At 47.9% G+C, this 15,406-nt stretch overlaps 1 protein-coding gene across 5 annotated transcripts; it reads left to right on the top strand.

The window, feature by feature from the left end:
* The first annotated feature begins 800 nt into the window (after window positions 1–800).
* tbc1d2 (TBC1 domain family, member 2) lies at window positions 801–13,820 on the top strand. 5 transcript variants are annotated; one of them, XM_084550607.1, is made up of 17 exons: window positions 801–1,021; window positions 1,658–2,606; window positions 2,710–2,824; window positions 5,596–5,716; window positions 5,787–5,962; window positions 6,055–6,290; window positions 6,361–6,630; window positions 8,883–9,011; window positions 9,147–9,257; window positions 9,402–9,571; window positions 9,648–9,759; window positions 9,837–10,037; window positions 10,193–10,380; window positions 10,500–10,620; window positions 10,690–10,875; window positions 13,050–13,171; window positions 13,243–13,820. In XM_084550607.1, exons 2-17 carry the CDS (start codon window positions 1,662–1,664, stop codon window positions 13,442–13,444), a joined length of 3,405 nt encoding a protein of 1,134 aa, XP_084406733.1. In that variant the 5' UTR covers window positions 801–1,021; window positions 1,658–1,661; the 3' UTR covers window positions 13,445–13,820. The 5 variants fall into 5 exon arrangements, with proteins under 5 accessions (XP_084406733.1, XP_084406729.1, XP_084406730.1 ...); XM_084550603.1 differs by having other exon boundaries at window positions 10,500–10,875; XM_084550604.1 differs by having other exon boundaries at window positions 1,661–2,606; window positions 10,500–10,875.
* Window positions 13,821–15,406: the final 1,586 nt, after the last annotated feature.

Here is a 15,406-nt window from a genome sequence, read left to right on the forward strand (position 1 = left end):
GGCCCATCTTTTATCAGACATAGGCCCATCTTCTGTCAGACATAGGGCCCATCTACTATCAGACATAGGGCCAATGTTAAGTCATTACATAAGATATAAATACACAAATACTAAAGTATGTACAAAAATAAGACACAACAGGGTTAAATACATTATAGAGAGAAAAGTAGTGTGCAACAGAGCAGCAGTTGTAAACTACCAATAAACCAGTCCTGCTCTAAAACTGGTCTTCATGGAGGTTCTGGTCTTCATTGAGGGTCTGGTCTTCATGGAGGTTCTGGTCTTCATTGAGGGTCTGGTCTTCACGGAGGTATAGTTAGACTGAACCATCCCTTAGTGATGCTGCTATGGGCCTGAGGGCTGATGGTCTGAGCTCCTGTCCTCTACTAGATGGATGGATGGATGGATGGATGGATAGATAGATAGATAGATAGATAGATAGATAGATAGATAGATGGATAGATAGATAGATAGATAGATAGATAGATGGATAGATGGATAGATAGATAGATAGATAGATGGATAGATAGATAGATAGATAGATAGATAGATGGATGTGGATATGAAAGTATAGATACTAGTATAGCTGTATGTTGTGTAAAGTATATAGTGAGATGTATAAGATATAAGTTATTGAATAATGATGTGTTCAGTAAACAGTTTGTTTGCAGCTTTTTATTTAGTTCAGCTTAAACACGGAAAAATATGCTTTTATTTTGAAGACATAACCATAAAACCCTGCTCTTATTTTGAAAGAAGAACCGGAAATTACGCGTGTTGTCACGACGTCTTGTTGAGTTCTGAGAAGAAGAAGAAGGGAGTGCGGTCGGAGGAGAGACGGATCAGGAAGAGAAACCTGGAGAGAGCGAGACACGATCCAGAGAAGAAGAAGAAGAAGAAGAAGAAGAAGAAGAAGAAGAAGAAGAAGAACTCTGGGGGTTAGTTCGTTTTCTTCAACTGATTCAACTGTCAGTTAAAAACTATCAAACCCCACCAGGTGTGTTCGGCCACGCCCCTTCAGGTAAACGGACGTTAGAAAACAACCACACTTATGTCTGCATGTACTGTGAAGGAGTGAGTACAACAAATACTTTCATCAAAGTACAGTAGCCCACTGCCTATATTATACTAGTATCAGTGGTAAAAGTACACTAGTGTCAGCAGTAAAAGTACACTTTTAAATTCGTAAATATTTAAATATTTGTATTTATACTTAGTACTCATATGTATTCATGAGTATTTGGGAGTATTCGTGTGTATTTATGTGTATTTATGAGTATATCCGTTTGTGTCTGTGTGTATTTGTGTAGATCTGTGTGTATTTGTGTGTATCTGTGTGTATTTGTGTGTATCTGTGTGTATTTCTGTGTATTTCTGTGTATTTGTGTGTATTTGTGTGTGTCTGTGTGTATTTGTGTATATCTGTGTGTATTTGTTTATATCTATGTGTATATCTGTGTATTTGTGTGTATTTGTGTATATCTGTGTGTATCTGTGTGTATTTGTGTTCATAAGCAGCTTTTCTGGAGCCGTCAGCTGTTCCCTATCCATGTCACCTGATCAGCTGCAGGTTTGAACGTTTTCAGGTCAGGTCTCAGTTCGTCTCTCTCTCCTCTTCCTGTTTCTTCCTGTTCTCTCTCCCTCTTTCTTTTTTTAGCAGGATGGATGAAAGCAGCGCGGCAGGAAATCCCAGCGCTGCCTCGTCTCGCTCACTTCCTGCCCATGATGACGAGGGGACGCCGCAACCAGACCACCAGATCTCAGAGCCTCAGGAGGAAGACCAGTCGCTCCAGAGTCCAGCGGAGAGCCAGCAGACGGGCCCAGACCAGAAACCTGAAGGTTCAGCTTCTTCAAAAGATGATCCAGAACCACCAGAAGCAGAAAGCCTCTCTCCACATAAACTAGAACCTCTTGCTGTACAGCAACCTCCTGTTCCAGCAGATGAACCAGAACCAGATCCACTTTGTACAGATCAGAGAAAACCAGGAGATCCCAGAGAAGAACCAGAGGAGTCCCAGGACCCCCTCAACATGAAGGATTTAGGTCTTACAAACCAGGGAACTCAGAAGGATTTGACTGTTCTCAGTTCAACACAGAACCAGATCCACGTCTCTGGATCCACAGACCAGCACGACAACCAGGGTCCAGAGAAACTCCCTACAACCACACCTGAGGACCCCCAAGATCCTCACCTGAACCCCCAGCAGGCTCCTCCCCCTTCTCCCCTGGACTCACAACAGACTCCTCCCCCCTCTCACCTGAACAACCTGTGCTCGCCACCTGTAGCGTCACACCTGGCTCCGCTAGCTCCGCCCCTCACCATTGAGTCGTTCTGTGACCAGGTTGGACCCTGCCCGGCGGATTCTTCTTCAGGTGAGCCCAAACTGTGTGGCTTCCTGCAGAAGCAGGGAGGGCCTCTGAGGGCCTGGAAGCAGCGCTGGTTCACCTACGAGGAGAAGAAGAACCAGCTGTTCTACTACCGCACGCCACAGGATGTGACGCCGCTGGGCCGGGTGGAGCTAAGCAGCGCCACCCTCTCCTACCCGCTGAAGGCTGAGAAGGGCACGTTCCACATCAAGACACCTGAACGCACCTTCATACTCAAGGTAGGAGGCCACATACGGCCCAGCCTGGCCCGGGCCAGGCCCAGCCTGGGTCTTCTGTGTCTAGTCTATAACTTCCAGTTTACCTGCACCCACTCCTCCACAGGCCGTGACCCAGGAGCTGATGCTCTATTGGCTCCAGCAGCTGCAGGTGAAGCGCTGGCAGCACAGACGGATGTCCAGCTGTTTAGAGCAGACAAACAACAACAACAACACGACAGGTGAGGAGCAGACTCTGGTCTCTGGAGGAAGCTCTGGTCTCTAGTCTCTGGAAGCAGCTCTGGTCTCTGGAGGAAGCTCTGGTCTCTGGTCTCTGGAAGCAGCTCTGGTCTCTGGTCTCTGGAGGCAGCTCTGGTCTCTGGAGACAGCTCTGGTCTCTGGTCTCTGGAAGCAGCTCTGGTCTCTGGTCTCTGGAGGCAGCTCTGGTCTCTGGAGACAGCTCTGGTCTCTGGTCTCTGGAGGCATCTCTGGTCTCTGGTCTCTGGAGGCAGCTCTGGCCTCTGGTCTCTGGAGGCAGCTCTGGTCTCTAGTCTCTGGAAGCAGCTCTGGTCTCTGGAGGCAGCTCTGGTCTCTGGTCTCTGGAGGCAACTCTGGTCTCTGGTCTCTGGAAGCAGCTCTGGTCTCTAGTCTCTGGAAGCAGCTCTGGTCTCTGGTCTCTGGTCTCTGGAGGCAGCTCCGGTCTCTGGTCTCTGGAGGTAGCTCTGGTCTCTAGTCTCTGGAGGCAGCTCTGGTCTCTGGTCTCTGGAGGCAGCTCTGGTCTCTGGTCTCTGGTCTCTGGAGGCAGCTCTGGTCTCTGGTCTCTGGTCTCTGTAGGCAGCTCTTGTCTCTGGTCTCTGGTCTGTGGAGGCAGCTCTGGTCTCTAGTCTCTGGAGGCAGCTCTGGTCTCTGGTCTCTGGTCTCTGGAGGCAGCTCTGGTCTCTGGTCTCTGGTCTCTGTAGGCAGCTCTTGTCTCTGGTCTCTGGTCTGTGGAGGCAGACCCTGTCCCTTCAGCTCTTTATCTGTGAGTTTACCTGAAAGCAGTTTGAAGCTGATCCAGGTGTGTCACCTTATGGCGACCCTGCATGTTCATGAAGGGGGCGTGTCCTTAACAACCCTAACAAATCTTCCTCCAGACGAGGGAGCGGTTCAGCCTGACTCACTTTTCTATGAAAAAACTCCTGATTAGAGTTTGGTGAGATCAGCTTTTCGTTCAGCCAAAGGATGAGAGTATTTTTATTCGTTAGTGCTGGTGGAGGTGATACAGACCAGCGTTTCCATGGTTACAGTAGTAAACAAACATGGCGTCAGTGGAGGAACGTGTTCAGAGGAAACAGCGGACGTAATGTGATTGGAGGCAAAGAACCGGTTCCTTCAGCGTGTCTAATGAGGGGCGGGGCAACAGGAAACAGGAAGTGATGCGTCAGAATGCTCTGTGGAGCATTTCCTGTTGTTGCCCTGACTTCATGGCTCAGTGACTCTGCTCCACGTCCACATTGAGGCTTCAGTTACATGAGTCGGTTGTTGTGTGGTTGAACGTCCTGATCGCTGGTGAACTTATTTTTATTTTCAATTTTATGAACACAAACATTAAAAACAACAAAGCAAACAACACAACATACAAAACAAAAAAGTCCGAACCTAAACTAACAGTGAGCGCTGCACTATACATATCTATATATACATAAAATAAATAAATAAAAAGGCGACAGGAGACAGGTTAACGAGAAGCACATAAATGAGATAAATGAACCAATCAGAATCAGAATCAGAATCAGAAAATACTTTATTGCCAAGCATGTTTGTACATACAAGGAATTTGCTTTGGTGTTGTTACGCATGAACCAATGAACAGATGACAATCCAGATCTTCCAAAACTTTTCCAAATTGGGATTAAGTTCATGAGTCAACTTCTCGAGAGGAGTAAGAGCAGAAATCTACGGTACCCACATGTCGACTGTAGGGACCTGGGGAGCTGACCACCACAGCAAGATACATTTTTTAGCCAGAAACAAAAGAATTATCAACAGAGATTTGGTGTCTGGAGCAAAGTAGAGTAAACAGAAAGAAGGAGTCAGCAAAAACTGTTTGACCTCCTGGATGAAATCAGGAAATCAGTCCTTTTGGGAGATTTGGCCAGAACTATAGCGTTTTCCAGCTCTGACAGTCTCATGTGGATCCCGCCTGTCCTCAAGAGAGACCCGATAAAGTGACGAATTTATAGATACTTATAAAAATCTTAGCGAGGAATATTAAAGTCAACCCTGATTTGCTCAAATGACTTACTACGCCCTACTTCTCTATTTATGATTGTTGGTGTTGATCATTAATCAGCAGAGTGCTGCAGCTCACACAGGTCTCAGGTATGCTGCTCGTGTCCTGACTTGTTCAGCGAGGCGTTCAGGTTCTAAGGCCATTGATTATCTGCTTTAGCTCAGAGGAAGGAGAAGCCTACTTCAGATATCTCTGCTGTGAAGTCAGTGTGATTGTTATAAATAATTTCTCTGCCATTACTCCCAAATCAAAGAGATGTGACACAAATCCAACTGACATATTTGCTCTCAATCTGTCTGACTGTGGATTATTCGTGGGTTCCAAACTCTTTAGAGATGGTTCTGGAACCTTTTCCAGCCTGATGAGCAACAACAACTCTTTCTCTGAGCTCCTCAGAAAGCTCCTTTGTCCACAAACATGTGTTGTGAAGATCAGACTGAGACAAATCCCTGATTGATTGAAACTAAACCAGGAACTGAACCACACCTGAGTCTCATTACATTGATGGAAACACTTCTAAACACATGGACTCTGATTTAATCCTAGAGGAGCTCCTCTCTGATATGTAATATTGGCTCACTTTAGTCCTATATTTCTGTTTCATGTGTTTGGCTGGGTTCTCTTTGTCCACTTTCAGGATTTGTGTCATTTTTATGAAGAAATGTAAAAATGTGTGTTCCTCAGAAATGATTGTGGCGTTTTGTGTTGTTTCAATTTGAATTTTGTTTCGTGTTTGTGCAGACGACTTCCTGCCGGTGCTGCAGAGCCCGCTGGGTCTGGTCGGAGAGGAGGCAGCTAACGCGTCGTCCCAACGAACACCGCTCACCAACATGTCGATCAAACATCCGCTCATCGAGATACAGTGAGAGCCGTCGGCACGTTGACAGAGTTTGTCGTTACGTTGTCGTCATGTTTGTTGTCTCCGTGAACAGGAACTCTGTCCATAGTCTCCTCAAGAGGTCGTCTCAGGACTGGAGCCACAGCAACTTTCACGTGGAAGCTCCACCGTGGATTCCTCCGACCTCTGGAGACGCCACCAGCTCCACCACCAGCTCCTCCACCAGCTCCTCCACCAGCTCCACCACCAGCTCCACCACCAGCTCCTCCTGTACACACAGTACTACATCACCACACAGTGCTGTAGTAACTACACCACCACAGTAGTATTCTTTAACCACTTCCTGTCACATGTCTCCTCAGCCCTCAGGACTCCGCCTTCTACCTTCCCATTGGCTGATCCAGCAGGTCAGGTGTCTCCGGCTGAAGGCAGAGCATCACCGTCGCTGTTTGAGACTCTCAGCAGGAAGACAAAGACTCGCAGCTCGTCCACCCTGCCACCGGTCCTCCACAGAGACGCAGCATCCTCGTCCTCAGACCGGACGTCCCGCCTACAGCAGGAGAAACAGATGCTGATGGAGGAGGTCAAGACTCAGAAGGTGATCAGGGAGTCAGATCAGACGGGTCCAGGTTGTGTTCATGTATTAACGGTACTGTGGCCATGTCCAGGAGCTGGTCTGGATCCTCCACAAAGCCCTGGAGGCAGCTCAGCTGGAGAAGCGCACCTGTGCTGAGTTTCTGGCCGAGAAGGACGAGCAGGAGCGTCTGGAGTTGCTGCGACATCGCGAGCGCCAGGCGGCCGACCTGCGGCGGCAGCTGGAGGACGCCAAGATGGAGGTAGAGGAGGCGAGGAAGAGTCTGGCTCAGAGGGACGGACAGTTGGCCGAGCTGCAGGAGAAAGTCGGGATGCTGATGGAGAAGAACAACGCCAAGAAGGAGGTGAGGACAGTTGGGTCTCCAGTAGGGACGTAAACCAAAACCACGTCCCTGTTGCGTCGCAACATCGTCGTCTTCTGTTTTAACAGTGGTTGACTGGCGTCAATGCTACCAAAAATCAAAGAAGAAGAAGAACTAGAACCCAGTGTGTAAATGAAGGTAGTCCTCTGTTAGTCAGTGACTAGTGTAATGTGGATGTGAGGTGAGGTGGTAGTAGTTGATCATCTAAACAGAATCCATGGAGTCCACTCAGTCAAAGGCTGCACCCAAACAACAACAACAAACACTGAACGTTTAAAAGAAGAGAAAAGTTTCCTGGAGACAGCGTCAAGGAGAAACATCTTCCAGAGAGGGTTAGGGAGTTTATGGCAGCGTTGGATGACCAGAACATTTCTGGAGTAGAGAACACAAGGTACCAGCTACCCTCTCCACACTACATTAACTTTGACTGAAAGATTTATTGGACTGAATCCAGTCCACTCTAGGAGAAGACAAGGAAGACAAGGACAGACTTTAGGAAGACACAGGAGACCAACTCTAGGAGAAGACAAGGAAGACAAGGATAGACTTTAGGAAGCTACAGGAGACCAACTCTAGGAGAAGACAAGGAAGACAAGGACAGACTTTAGGAAGCTACAGGAGACCAACTCTAGGAGAAGACAAGGAAGACAAGGACAGACTTTAGGAAGACACAGGAGACCAACTCTAGGAGAAGACAAGGAAGACAAGGACAGACTTTAGGAAGCTACAGGAGACCAACTCTAGGAGAAGACAAGGAAGACAAGGACAGACTTTAGGAAGCTACAGGAGACCAACTCTAGGAGAAGACAAGGAAGACAAGGACACACTTTAGGAAGCTACAGGAGACCAACTCTAGGAGAAGACAAGGAAGACAAGGACACACTTTAGGAAGCTACAGGAGACCAACTCTAGGAGAAGACAAGGAAGACAAGGACAGACTTTAGGAAGCTACAGGAGACCAACTCTAGGAGAAGACAAGGAAGACAAGGACAGACTTTAGGAAGACACAGGAGACCAACTCTAGGAGAAGACAAAGAAGACAAGGACAGACTTTAGGAAGACACAGGAGACCAACTCTAGGAGAAGACAAGGAAGACAAGGACAGACTTTAGGACGCTACAGGAGACCAACTCTAGGAGAAGACAAGGACAGACAAGGACAGACTTTAGGAAGACACAGGAGACCAACTCTAGGAGAAGACAAGGAAGACAAGGACAGACTTTAGGAAGCTACAGGAGACCAACTCTAGGAGAAGACAAGGAAGACAAGGACAGACTTTAGGAAGCTACAGGAGACCAACTCTAGGAGAAGACAAGGAAGACAAGGACAGACTTTAGGAAGCTACAGGAGACCAACTCTAGGAGAAGACAAGGAAGACAAGGACACACTTTAGGAAGCTACAGGAGACCAACTCTAGGAGAAGACAAGGAAGACAAGGACAGACGTTAGGAAGCTACAGGAGACCAACTCTAGGAGAAGACAAGGAAGAAAAGGACACACTTTAGGAAGCTACAGGAGACCAACTCTAGGAGAAGACAAGGAAGACAAGGACAGACGTTAGGAAGCTACAGGAGACCAACTCTAGGAGAAGACAAGGAAGAAAAGGACACACTTTAGGAAGCTACAGGAGACCAACTCTAGGAGAAGACAAGGAAGACAAGGACAGACTTTAGGAAGCTACAGGAGACCAACTCTAGGAGAAGACAAGGAAGACAAGGACAGACTTTAGGAAGCTACAGGAGACCAACTCTAGGAGAATACAAGGAAGACAAGGACACACTTTAGGAAGCTACAGGAGACCAACTCTAGGAGAAGACAAGGAAGACAAGGACAGACTTTAGGGAGCTACAGGAGACCAACTCTAGGAGAAGACAAGGAAGACAAGGACAGACTTTAGGAAGCTACAGGAGACCAACTCTAGGAGAAGACAAGGAAGACAAGGACAGACTTTAGGAAGACACAGGAGACCAACTCTAGGAGAAGACAATGAAGACAAGGACAGACTTTAGGAAGCTACAGGAGACCAACTCTAGGAGAAGACAATGAAGACAAGGACAGACTTTAGGAAGCTACAGGAGACCAACTGTTTAAATCAATATTTAAATATCAGCATCAGATCTGAGGGCAAAAAAACTTGATCGGGACATCCCTGGAGAGGTAGAGATGGCTAAGAGTACTTTGATTGAGTCTAGTCCAAAAGTCTATAGCTGTGCTCCCTTTGTGTTTCCTGTCAGGTGATCATGAAGCTGTCTGATCAGGTGACTTCCCGTCTGTCTGACACCCGGTCCTCCAGCTCATCGTCTGGTGGAGGTCTGGACTCTCAGACCTTCAACAAGCTTCAACAGGAGGTGGAGAACCTAAAGGTGAAGTGTGGTCTCAGATGCTGATGAAGTTCAGGAGGAGTTCAGACTTTATTTATAACACAACAGGAGCAAGTAGACATGTCGGTTCTGGTGTTGCTGGTTCTGCTGAGACCTGACTGCGTTTGTGTTCTTCAGGACGACATCGAGGCCTACAAGACTCAGAACAAGTTCCTGAACTCTGAGATCTACCAGCTGACTAAACTGTGGAGGAAGAGCTCAGAGCAGGAGAAGAGCCTCATGGTGAAGGTGGGTCCAGGTCTAGGTCTAGAACCAGGTCCAGGTACAGTCAGATCTCTTAGCGATGACAACATTTTAATTGTCTCCAGCAGACAGGAAGACACATGTTCACATTAAAGGTGTCTCTGTGTCCTGCTCTCTGATTGGCTGCAGTGTGCCTACCTGGAGGCCGCGAACTGTCAGGTGGAGAGCCGTTACCTGGGCGTCCTGCGGAAGCTGCAGGAGACCAAATCTTTGGATCCGGTCCAGCGGGAGGCCGTGCAGAAGATGATTGAGGATGCTCTAAGAGGAGAACTGAAGAGCCTCAAACTCAACGTGGACAGGTAAGGACACCTGAGGAGAAGGACACACCTAACTAATGTTATGTTGGGACCAGTAAACCCTTCGCTGTGTCTGCAGGGATCACGACGAGTACGGCTTTAAGATCATCCCGGACTACGAGGTGGAGGACATGAAGCTGCTGGCAAAGATCCAGGCGCTGGAGATCCGTTCCCACAACCTGCTGCACCAGGTCTGGACCCTCCGCTGCTTCTACCTGCAGACACCGACCACACACCTGTAACCTTTCCTCTCCTTGTTGTCCTGCAGGAGGGGCTGGAGCGCCCCCTGCTGACCCGCTGGGCTCAGTACCTGGCCGGCAGGTCGGACCATGATCTCTGTCCTTCCCCGGAGCTGAAAGGTCTGGTGCGCGGTGGCGTCCCCCAGGAATACCGCCAGAGAGTGTGGCGCTGGGTGGTCCGGGCCAGAACCAGGACCATCCAAGAGCGCCACCCCCAGCGCTACCAGCAGGTATGCCTGCACTGTCCACACCTGTCCACACCTGTTAAAACCTGTCCCTATACACACCTGTCCACACCCTTCCACACCTGTCCACACTTGTTAAAATCTGTCCACATCTGTTAAAACATGTCCCCTTCCACACCTGTCCACACCTGTCCACACAGCTATGTGAGAAGAGTCGGCTGTCTCCTCACCCAGCCAGCAGACAGATCCAGCTGGACCTACATCGCACGCTGACGACCAATCAGCACTTCTCCTCCCCGTCTAGCCCCGCCCTCCTGCAGCTGCGCCGTGTCCTGCTGGCGTTCTCCTGGCAGAACCCTGCTATTGGCTACTGCCAGGGTCTCAACAGGTACATAAACAGGTTTGAGTTTACATACTCATGAGGACATTGCTGTAGAAGGGACTGAGGACTCGTTAAGCTGCTGCTGAATAATTGATTGTGTCATGTGACGTGGTCATGTGTCTCAGGCTGGCGGCCATCGCTCTACTGGTTCTCCAGAATGAAGAAGACGCCTTCTGGTGTCTGGTGGCCGTGGTGGAAGTCATCATGCCTCAGGACTACTACACCAAAAACCTTTTGGCGTCTCAGGTCAGGGGACGGTCTCACTGTCACAAATCACTTTTATTTCTTGATTCATTGACCGGTTTCTGTCCTCAGGCGGACCAGAGGGTCCTGAAGGACTTCCTGGCTGAGAAGCTTCCCCGCTTGGCGTCCCACTTTGAGGATCACAGCATCGACGTGTCCCTCGTCACCTTCAACTGGTTCCTGGTGGTTTTCGTGGAGAGTCTGCCAAGCGACATCCTGCTGCCGCTGTGGGATGCCTTCCTGTACGAGGGCACCAAGGTAACACCTGTACGCAACACCACAATGATATACACAATAACAGGTGTTTAAAGGACCCCAGGAAGACTAGCCTGGCGTTTGTGCGTCGGCTAATGGAGATCCTCAATAAACAAACAAACAAACCTGTTACCACTCTCTCTCTCTCTCTCCAGATATATATATATCTCTATATATATATATATATATATATATATATATATATATAATATGTATAGTGATCAATATATATGTGTATATATGTATATATAGAGAGAGAGTTATCTTACCCTAAGTCATATGAATTGTTGCTACAGTTTCAAAAGCTCTTTCCATCTTTGTTTTTATTATTCTTTAGAAAATTTGTTGCACTGCACCTTTAGAAAAATAGTACTGTCCCTTTAAGACAGACGGTCGTCTTGAGTTGTTGATGTTGTGCATGGCTGTGGATGTATGATGTCTGTTTCATTATCAATGTGTGTTCAGGTTTTACTGTCAGTATGTTATCATCTGTAACATCGTGGTGCGTTCAGGTGTTGTCGTCCGTATCGTCACAGTGCATGTCGCTGTTACTCTATTCAATTCAATTTTATTTATAGCATTAATAACAATACAAATCGTCTCAAGACGCTTTACAAAAACCCGGCCTGAAACCCCCAGAGCAGCCTGAAGGCGACGGTGGCAGGAAAAACTCCCTTTTAACAGGAAGAAACCTCGAGCAGAACCAGAACCAGAACCAGAACCAGCTCATATGGAGGGACCCATCTGCCTAAGGCCAGCCGGGTACAGACAGAAGAAAGAGAGAAGAGAACAGCAAGATAAACATACATCTGTCATAGATACACATATCTGACTAAAGTGTACATGTGGAATCTGATGATACAAACTGATGATGTTACATGACAGTTTGAAAATGTAAGAGGAATCATAGGCAGGTTGGAGAATTGTTCATTCAGGTAGGAGTGGAGAACTGCAGGATTCCATGAAGACTGGGCAGGCTGATGAGACCACGACAACAGATGTAGTATAGAGCTCCACGGGAAACACACCACTCCAGGCCAGAGATACTCACAAGAAGAGGGGGGAAGAGGGGGGAAGGGGGGGGACACACACACAGCAGTAAACATTCTACATAGTAATAGCACAGAATTGTATGACTAGTAGTATATAGGAAATTAGAGGGCAAGAGCTCTGTGCCAGAGAAAAGAAAGTGGAGGATGCGAGAGAGGAGAGAGAAGAAAGAAGGAGGACATGTGTTTGGTGCATCGTCCCCCAGCAGCCTAGGCCTATAGCAGCATAACTAAGGGATGGTTTAGTCCAGCCCTAACTATAAGCCTGATCAAAAAGGAAAGTCTTAAGCCTGACCTTAAAAATACAGAGAGTGTCTGCCTCCCGAACCCAAACTGGGAGCTGGTTCCATAGGAGAGGAGCCTGATAGCTGAAAGCTCTACCTCCCATTCTACTTTTTGAAATTCTAGGAACCACAAGTAGGCCTGCACTTTCAGACCGAAGTGATCTGCTGGGATGATATGGTACTATGAGGTCTTTAAGATACGATGGAGCTAGGCCTTTAAGGGCCTTGCATGTAAGGAGGAGGATTTTAAATTCTATTCTAGACTTTAAAGGGAGCCAGTGAAGAGAAGCTAAAACTGGAGTAATATGATCTCTCTGGTTAATTCCTGTCAATGCTCTTGCTGCGGCATTTTGAATCAATTGGAGGCTTTTTAAAGAGCTATTTGGAGCCAGACAGTAATGAATTACAGTAATCCAGTCTGGACGACACAAATGCATGAACTAGTTTTTCAGCATCACTCTGAGACAGGATGTTCCTGATGTTGACGATATTACGCAGGTGAAAGAAGGCAGTCCTAGTCACTTGCTTTATGTGACATTTAAAGGACATATCCTCATCATGGTGCCTTCAAGTGTTGTTGTATGTATCATCATGGTATGTTCCGGCGTTACCGTCTGTATCGTCCATAACAGTTGTCCATCTCCTGCTCGTGTTTCTCACCTGTGGACTTTGTGCTGCATTCAGGCGTTACTGAATGTTTTGTTTTCATGGTGTGTTGAGGAGCTACCATCTGTATCGTCGTGGTGTGTTCAGGAGCTAGTGTGTGTTTTTAGACTGTGGTGCGTTCAGGTGCTAGCAGAGCCGTCTCCAGCTCATATTTCTCACCTGTGGACTTGTTCTGCAGGTGATGTTCAGGTACGCTCTGGCTCTGTTCAAATACAAAGAGGATGAGCTCCTGAAGATCCACGACAGTGTGGAGATCTACCAGTACCTGCGCTTCTTCACCAAGACCATCACCAACGCCAGGTAACGCCGTCCTCCAGGTGTTTGTACCGCTGAGCTAATCATCGTCTGATCAGCTGACGTCTGTGTGGCAGGAAGCTCGTCGGCATCGCCTTTGGCGACATGAACCCGTTCCCCCGGCGCCTGCTGAGGAACCGCCGGGCGCTTCACCTGGACCGCCTGCAGGGGGAGCTCCGCGATCTGGAGGAGCAGCAGAAGGAGTTCCTGACGGAGAGCGCCGAGCGTAAAGACAAGGACGTGGACACGGCGGCCAGCGAGGACGACGACGAGCTCTGAGCCCACAGGACGCTTTTTAGCTGCAGAGTGAATGAGTGAATTTATACGAATGCGTGACTTAATATGGACGAGTGAATTTATGTGGACGAGTGAATTTATACGAATGCGTGACTTAATATGGACGAGTGAATTTATGTGAACCCTAACCCTTTGTAAAGCCAGTTTTGCTTCTACAGGTGTGAATGATGTGAAGCCAAGAAAGAGCTGAGACCATTCATTCATTCATTAAAATCACATTCAAAATTCAGATGAATGGATCATTGTCTTTATAATGTTTATAGCTATTTATATAAGTGACGGACATGATTTAATTGATTCATTAAAATCTATTAATGGCGGATTAATAACTGATTAATAACTATTTAATAACTGATGAATAAATATTGATAACTGATCAATAACTGATTAATAACTGATCAATGACAATTAATACTAATTAATAACCTATTAATAGCAGATCAATAACTGATAAATACCTGATGAATAACTTTTCTGAATCTTTGGCTAAAGACAAAATAAAGTCACAGGCTCAGATTTTCCATTTTATTATTTTTCTTAAAAAACAAATTGACATAAGAAATGAAAAATATAAAAAGGAACCAGAACAAAGAAAACCTTCAGACAACAGCTAAACTCTGACAGCTTCAACAACGTGGACATGCAACTGATGAGGGGGGAGGAAGGAGGAAGGAGGAGCTGACCAATGAGGGGGGAGGAAGGAGGAGCTGACCAATGGGGGGGGAGGAAGGAGGAGCTGACCAATGAGGGGGGAGGAGGAGGAAGGAGGAGCTGACCAATGAGGGGGGAGGAGGAAGGAGGAGCTGACCAATGGGGGGAGGAGGAAGGAGGAGCTGACCAATGAGGGGAGGAAGGAGGAGCTGACCAATGGGGGGAGGAAGGAGGAGCTGACCAATGAGGGGAGCTGACCAATGGGGAGAGGAAGGAGGAGCTGACCAATGAGGGGAGGAAGGAGGAGCTGACCAATGAGGGGAGGAAGGAGGAGCTGACCAATGGGGGGAGGAGGAAGGAGGAGCTGACCAATGAGGGGAGGAAGGAGGAGCTGACCAATGAGGGGGGGAAGGAGGAGCTGACCAATGAGGGGAGGAAGGAGGAGCTGACCAATGAGGGGAGGAAGGAGGAGCTGACCAATGAGGGGGGAGGAGGAAGGAGGAGCTGACCAATGAGGGGGGGAAGGAGGAGCTGACCAATGAGGGGAGGAAGGAGGAGCTGACCAATGAGGGGAGGAAGGAGGAGCTGACCAATGAGGGGAGGAAGGAGGAGCTGACCAATGGGGGGAGGAGGAAGGAGGAGCTGACCAATGAGGGGAGGAAGGAGGAGCTGACCAATGAGGGGGGAGGAGGAAGGAGGAGCTGACCAATGAGGGGGGAGGAGGAAGGAGGAGCTGACCAATGAGGGGGGGAAGGAGGAGCTGACCAATGAGGGGGGGAAGGAGGAGCTGACCAATGAGGGGAGGAAGGAGGAGCTGACCAATGGGGGGGGAGGAGGAGCTGACCAATGAAGGGGGGGGGGGGGGGGGGGGGAGAAAGGAGGAGCAGATCAGTAAACTGTTGATTCTGAGACACAGAGAAACCCACTGGAAAACTAAGACTCTAGTAGAACTGTCACTCATTCATCCATTGATCAGTGATTTAATGATTCATTCATCCATCCATTCATCCCTTCATCCATCCCTTCATCCATCCATTCATCCCTTCATCCATTCCTTCATCCCTTCATTCATCCCTTCATCCATCCATTCATCCCTTCATCCATTCCTTCATCCCTTCATTCATCCCTTCATTCATCCCATCATCCCTCCATCCAGTCCTGTTTCTTTACTGAAGCTTCGTTCGTTCTCATCGTTTGTTTAAATTTAAATTAGCTTGTTCAAACCGTGTCACTAACGCCGTCAGTCACGACTGTGTCGCTAACGCTAGCATGTAGCCAGCTGGTTAGCATGTT

This window comes from Chelon labrosus (genome assembly GCF_963514085.1).
Source record: "Chelon labrosus genome assembly, chromosome: 8".
NCBI lineage: Eukaryota > Metazoa > Chordata > Actinopteri > Mugiliformes > Mugilidae > Chelon > Chelon labrosus.

Excerpts from the sequence above, each read along its gene's own strand:
- tbc1d2 (XM_084550603.1), top strand. The coding sequence starts at position 1,662 with ATGGATGAAAGCAGCGCGGCAGGAAATCCCAGCGCTGCCTCGTCTCGC. Across the intron at positions 9,012-9,146 it reads AGGAGGTGGAGAACCTAAAG|GACGACATCGAGGCCTACAA; the intron begins GTGAAGTGTGGT and ends TGTGTTCTTCAG. Across the intron at positions 10,876-13,049 it reads TCCTGTACGAGGGCACCAAG|GTGATGTTCAGGTACGCTCT; the intron begins GTAACACCTGTA and ends CTTGTTCTGCAG.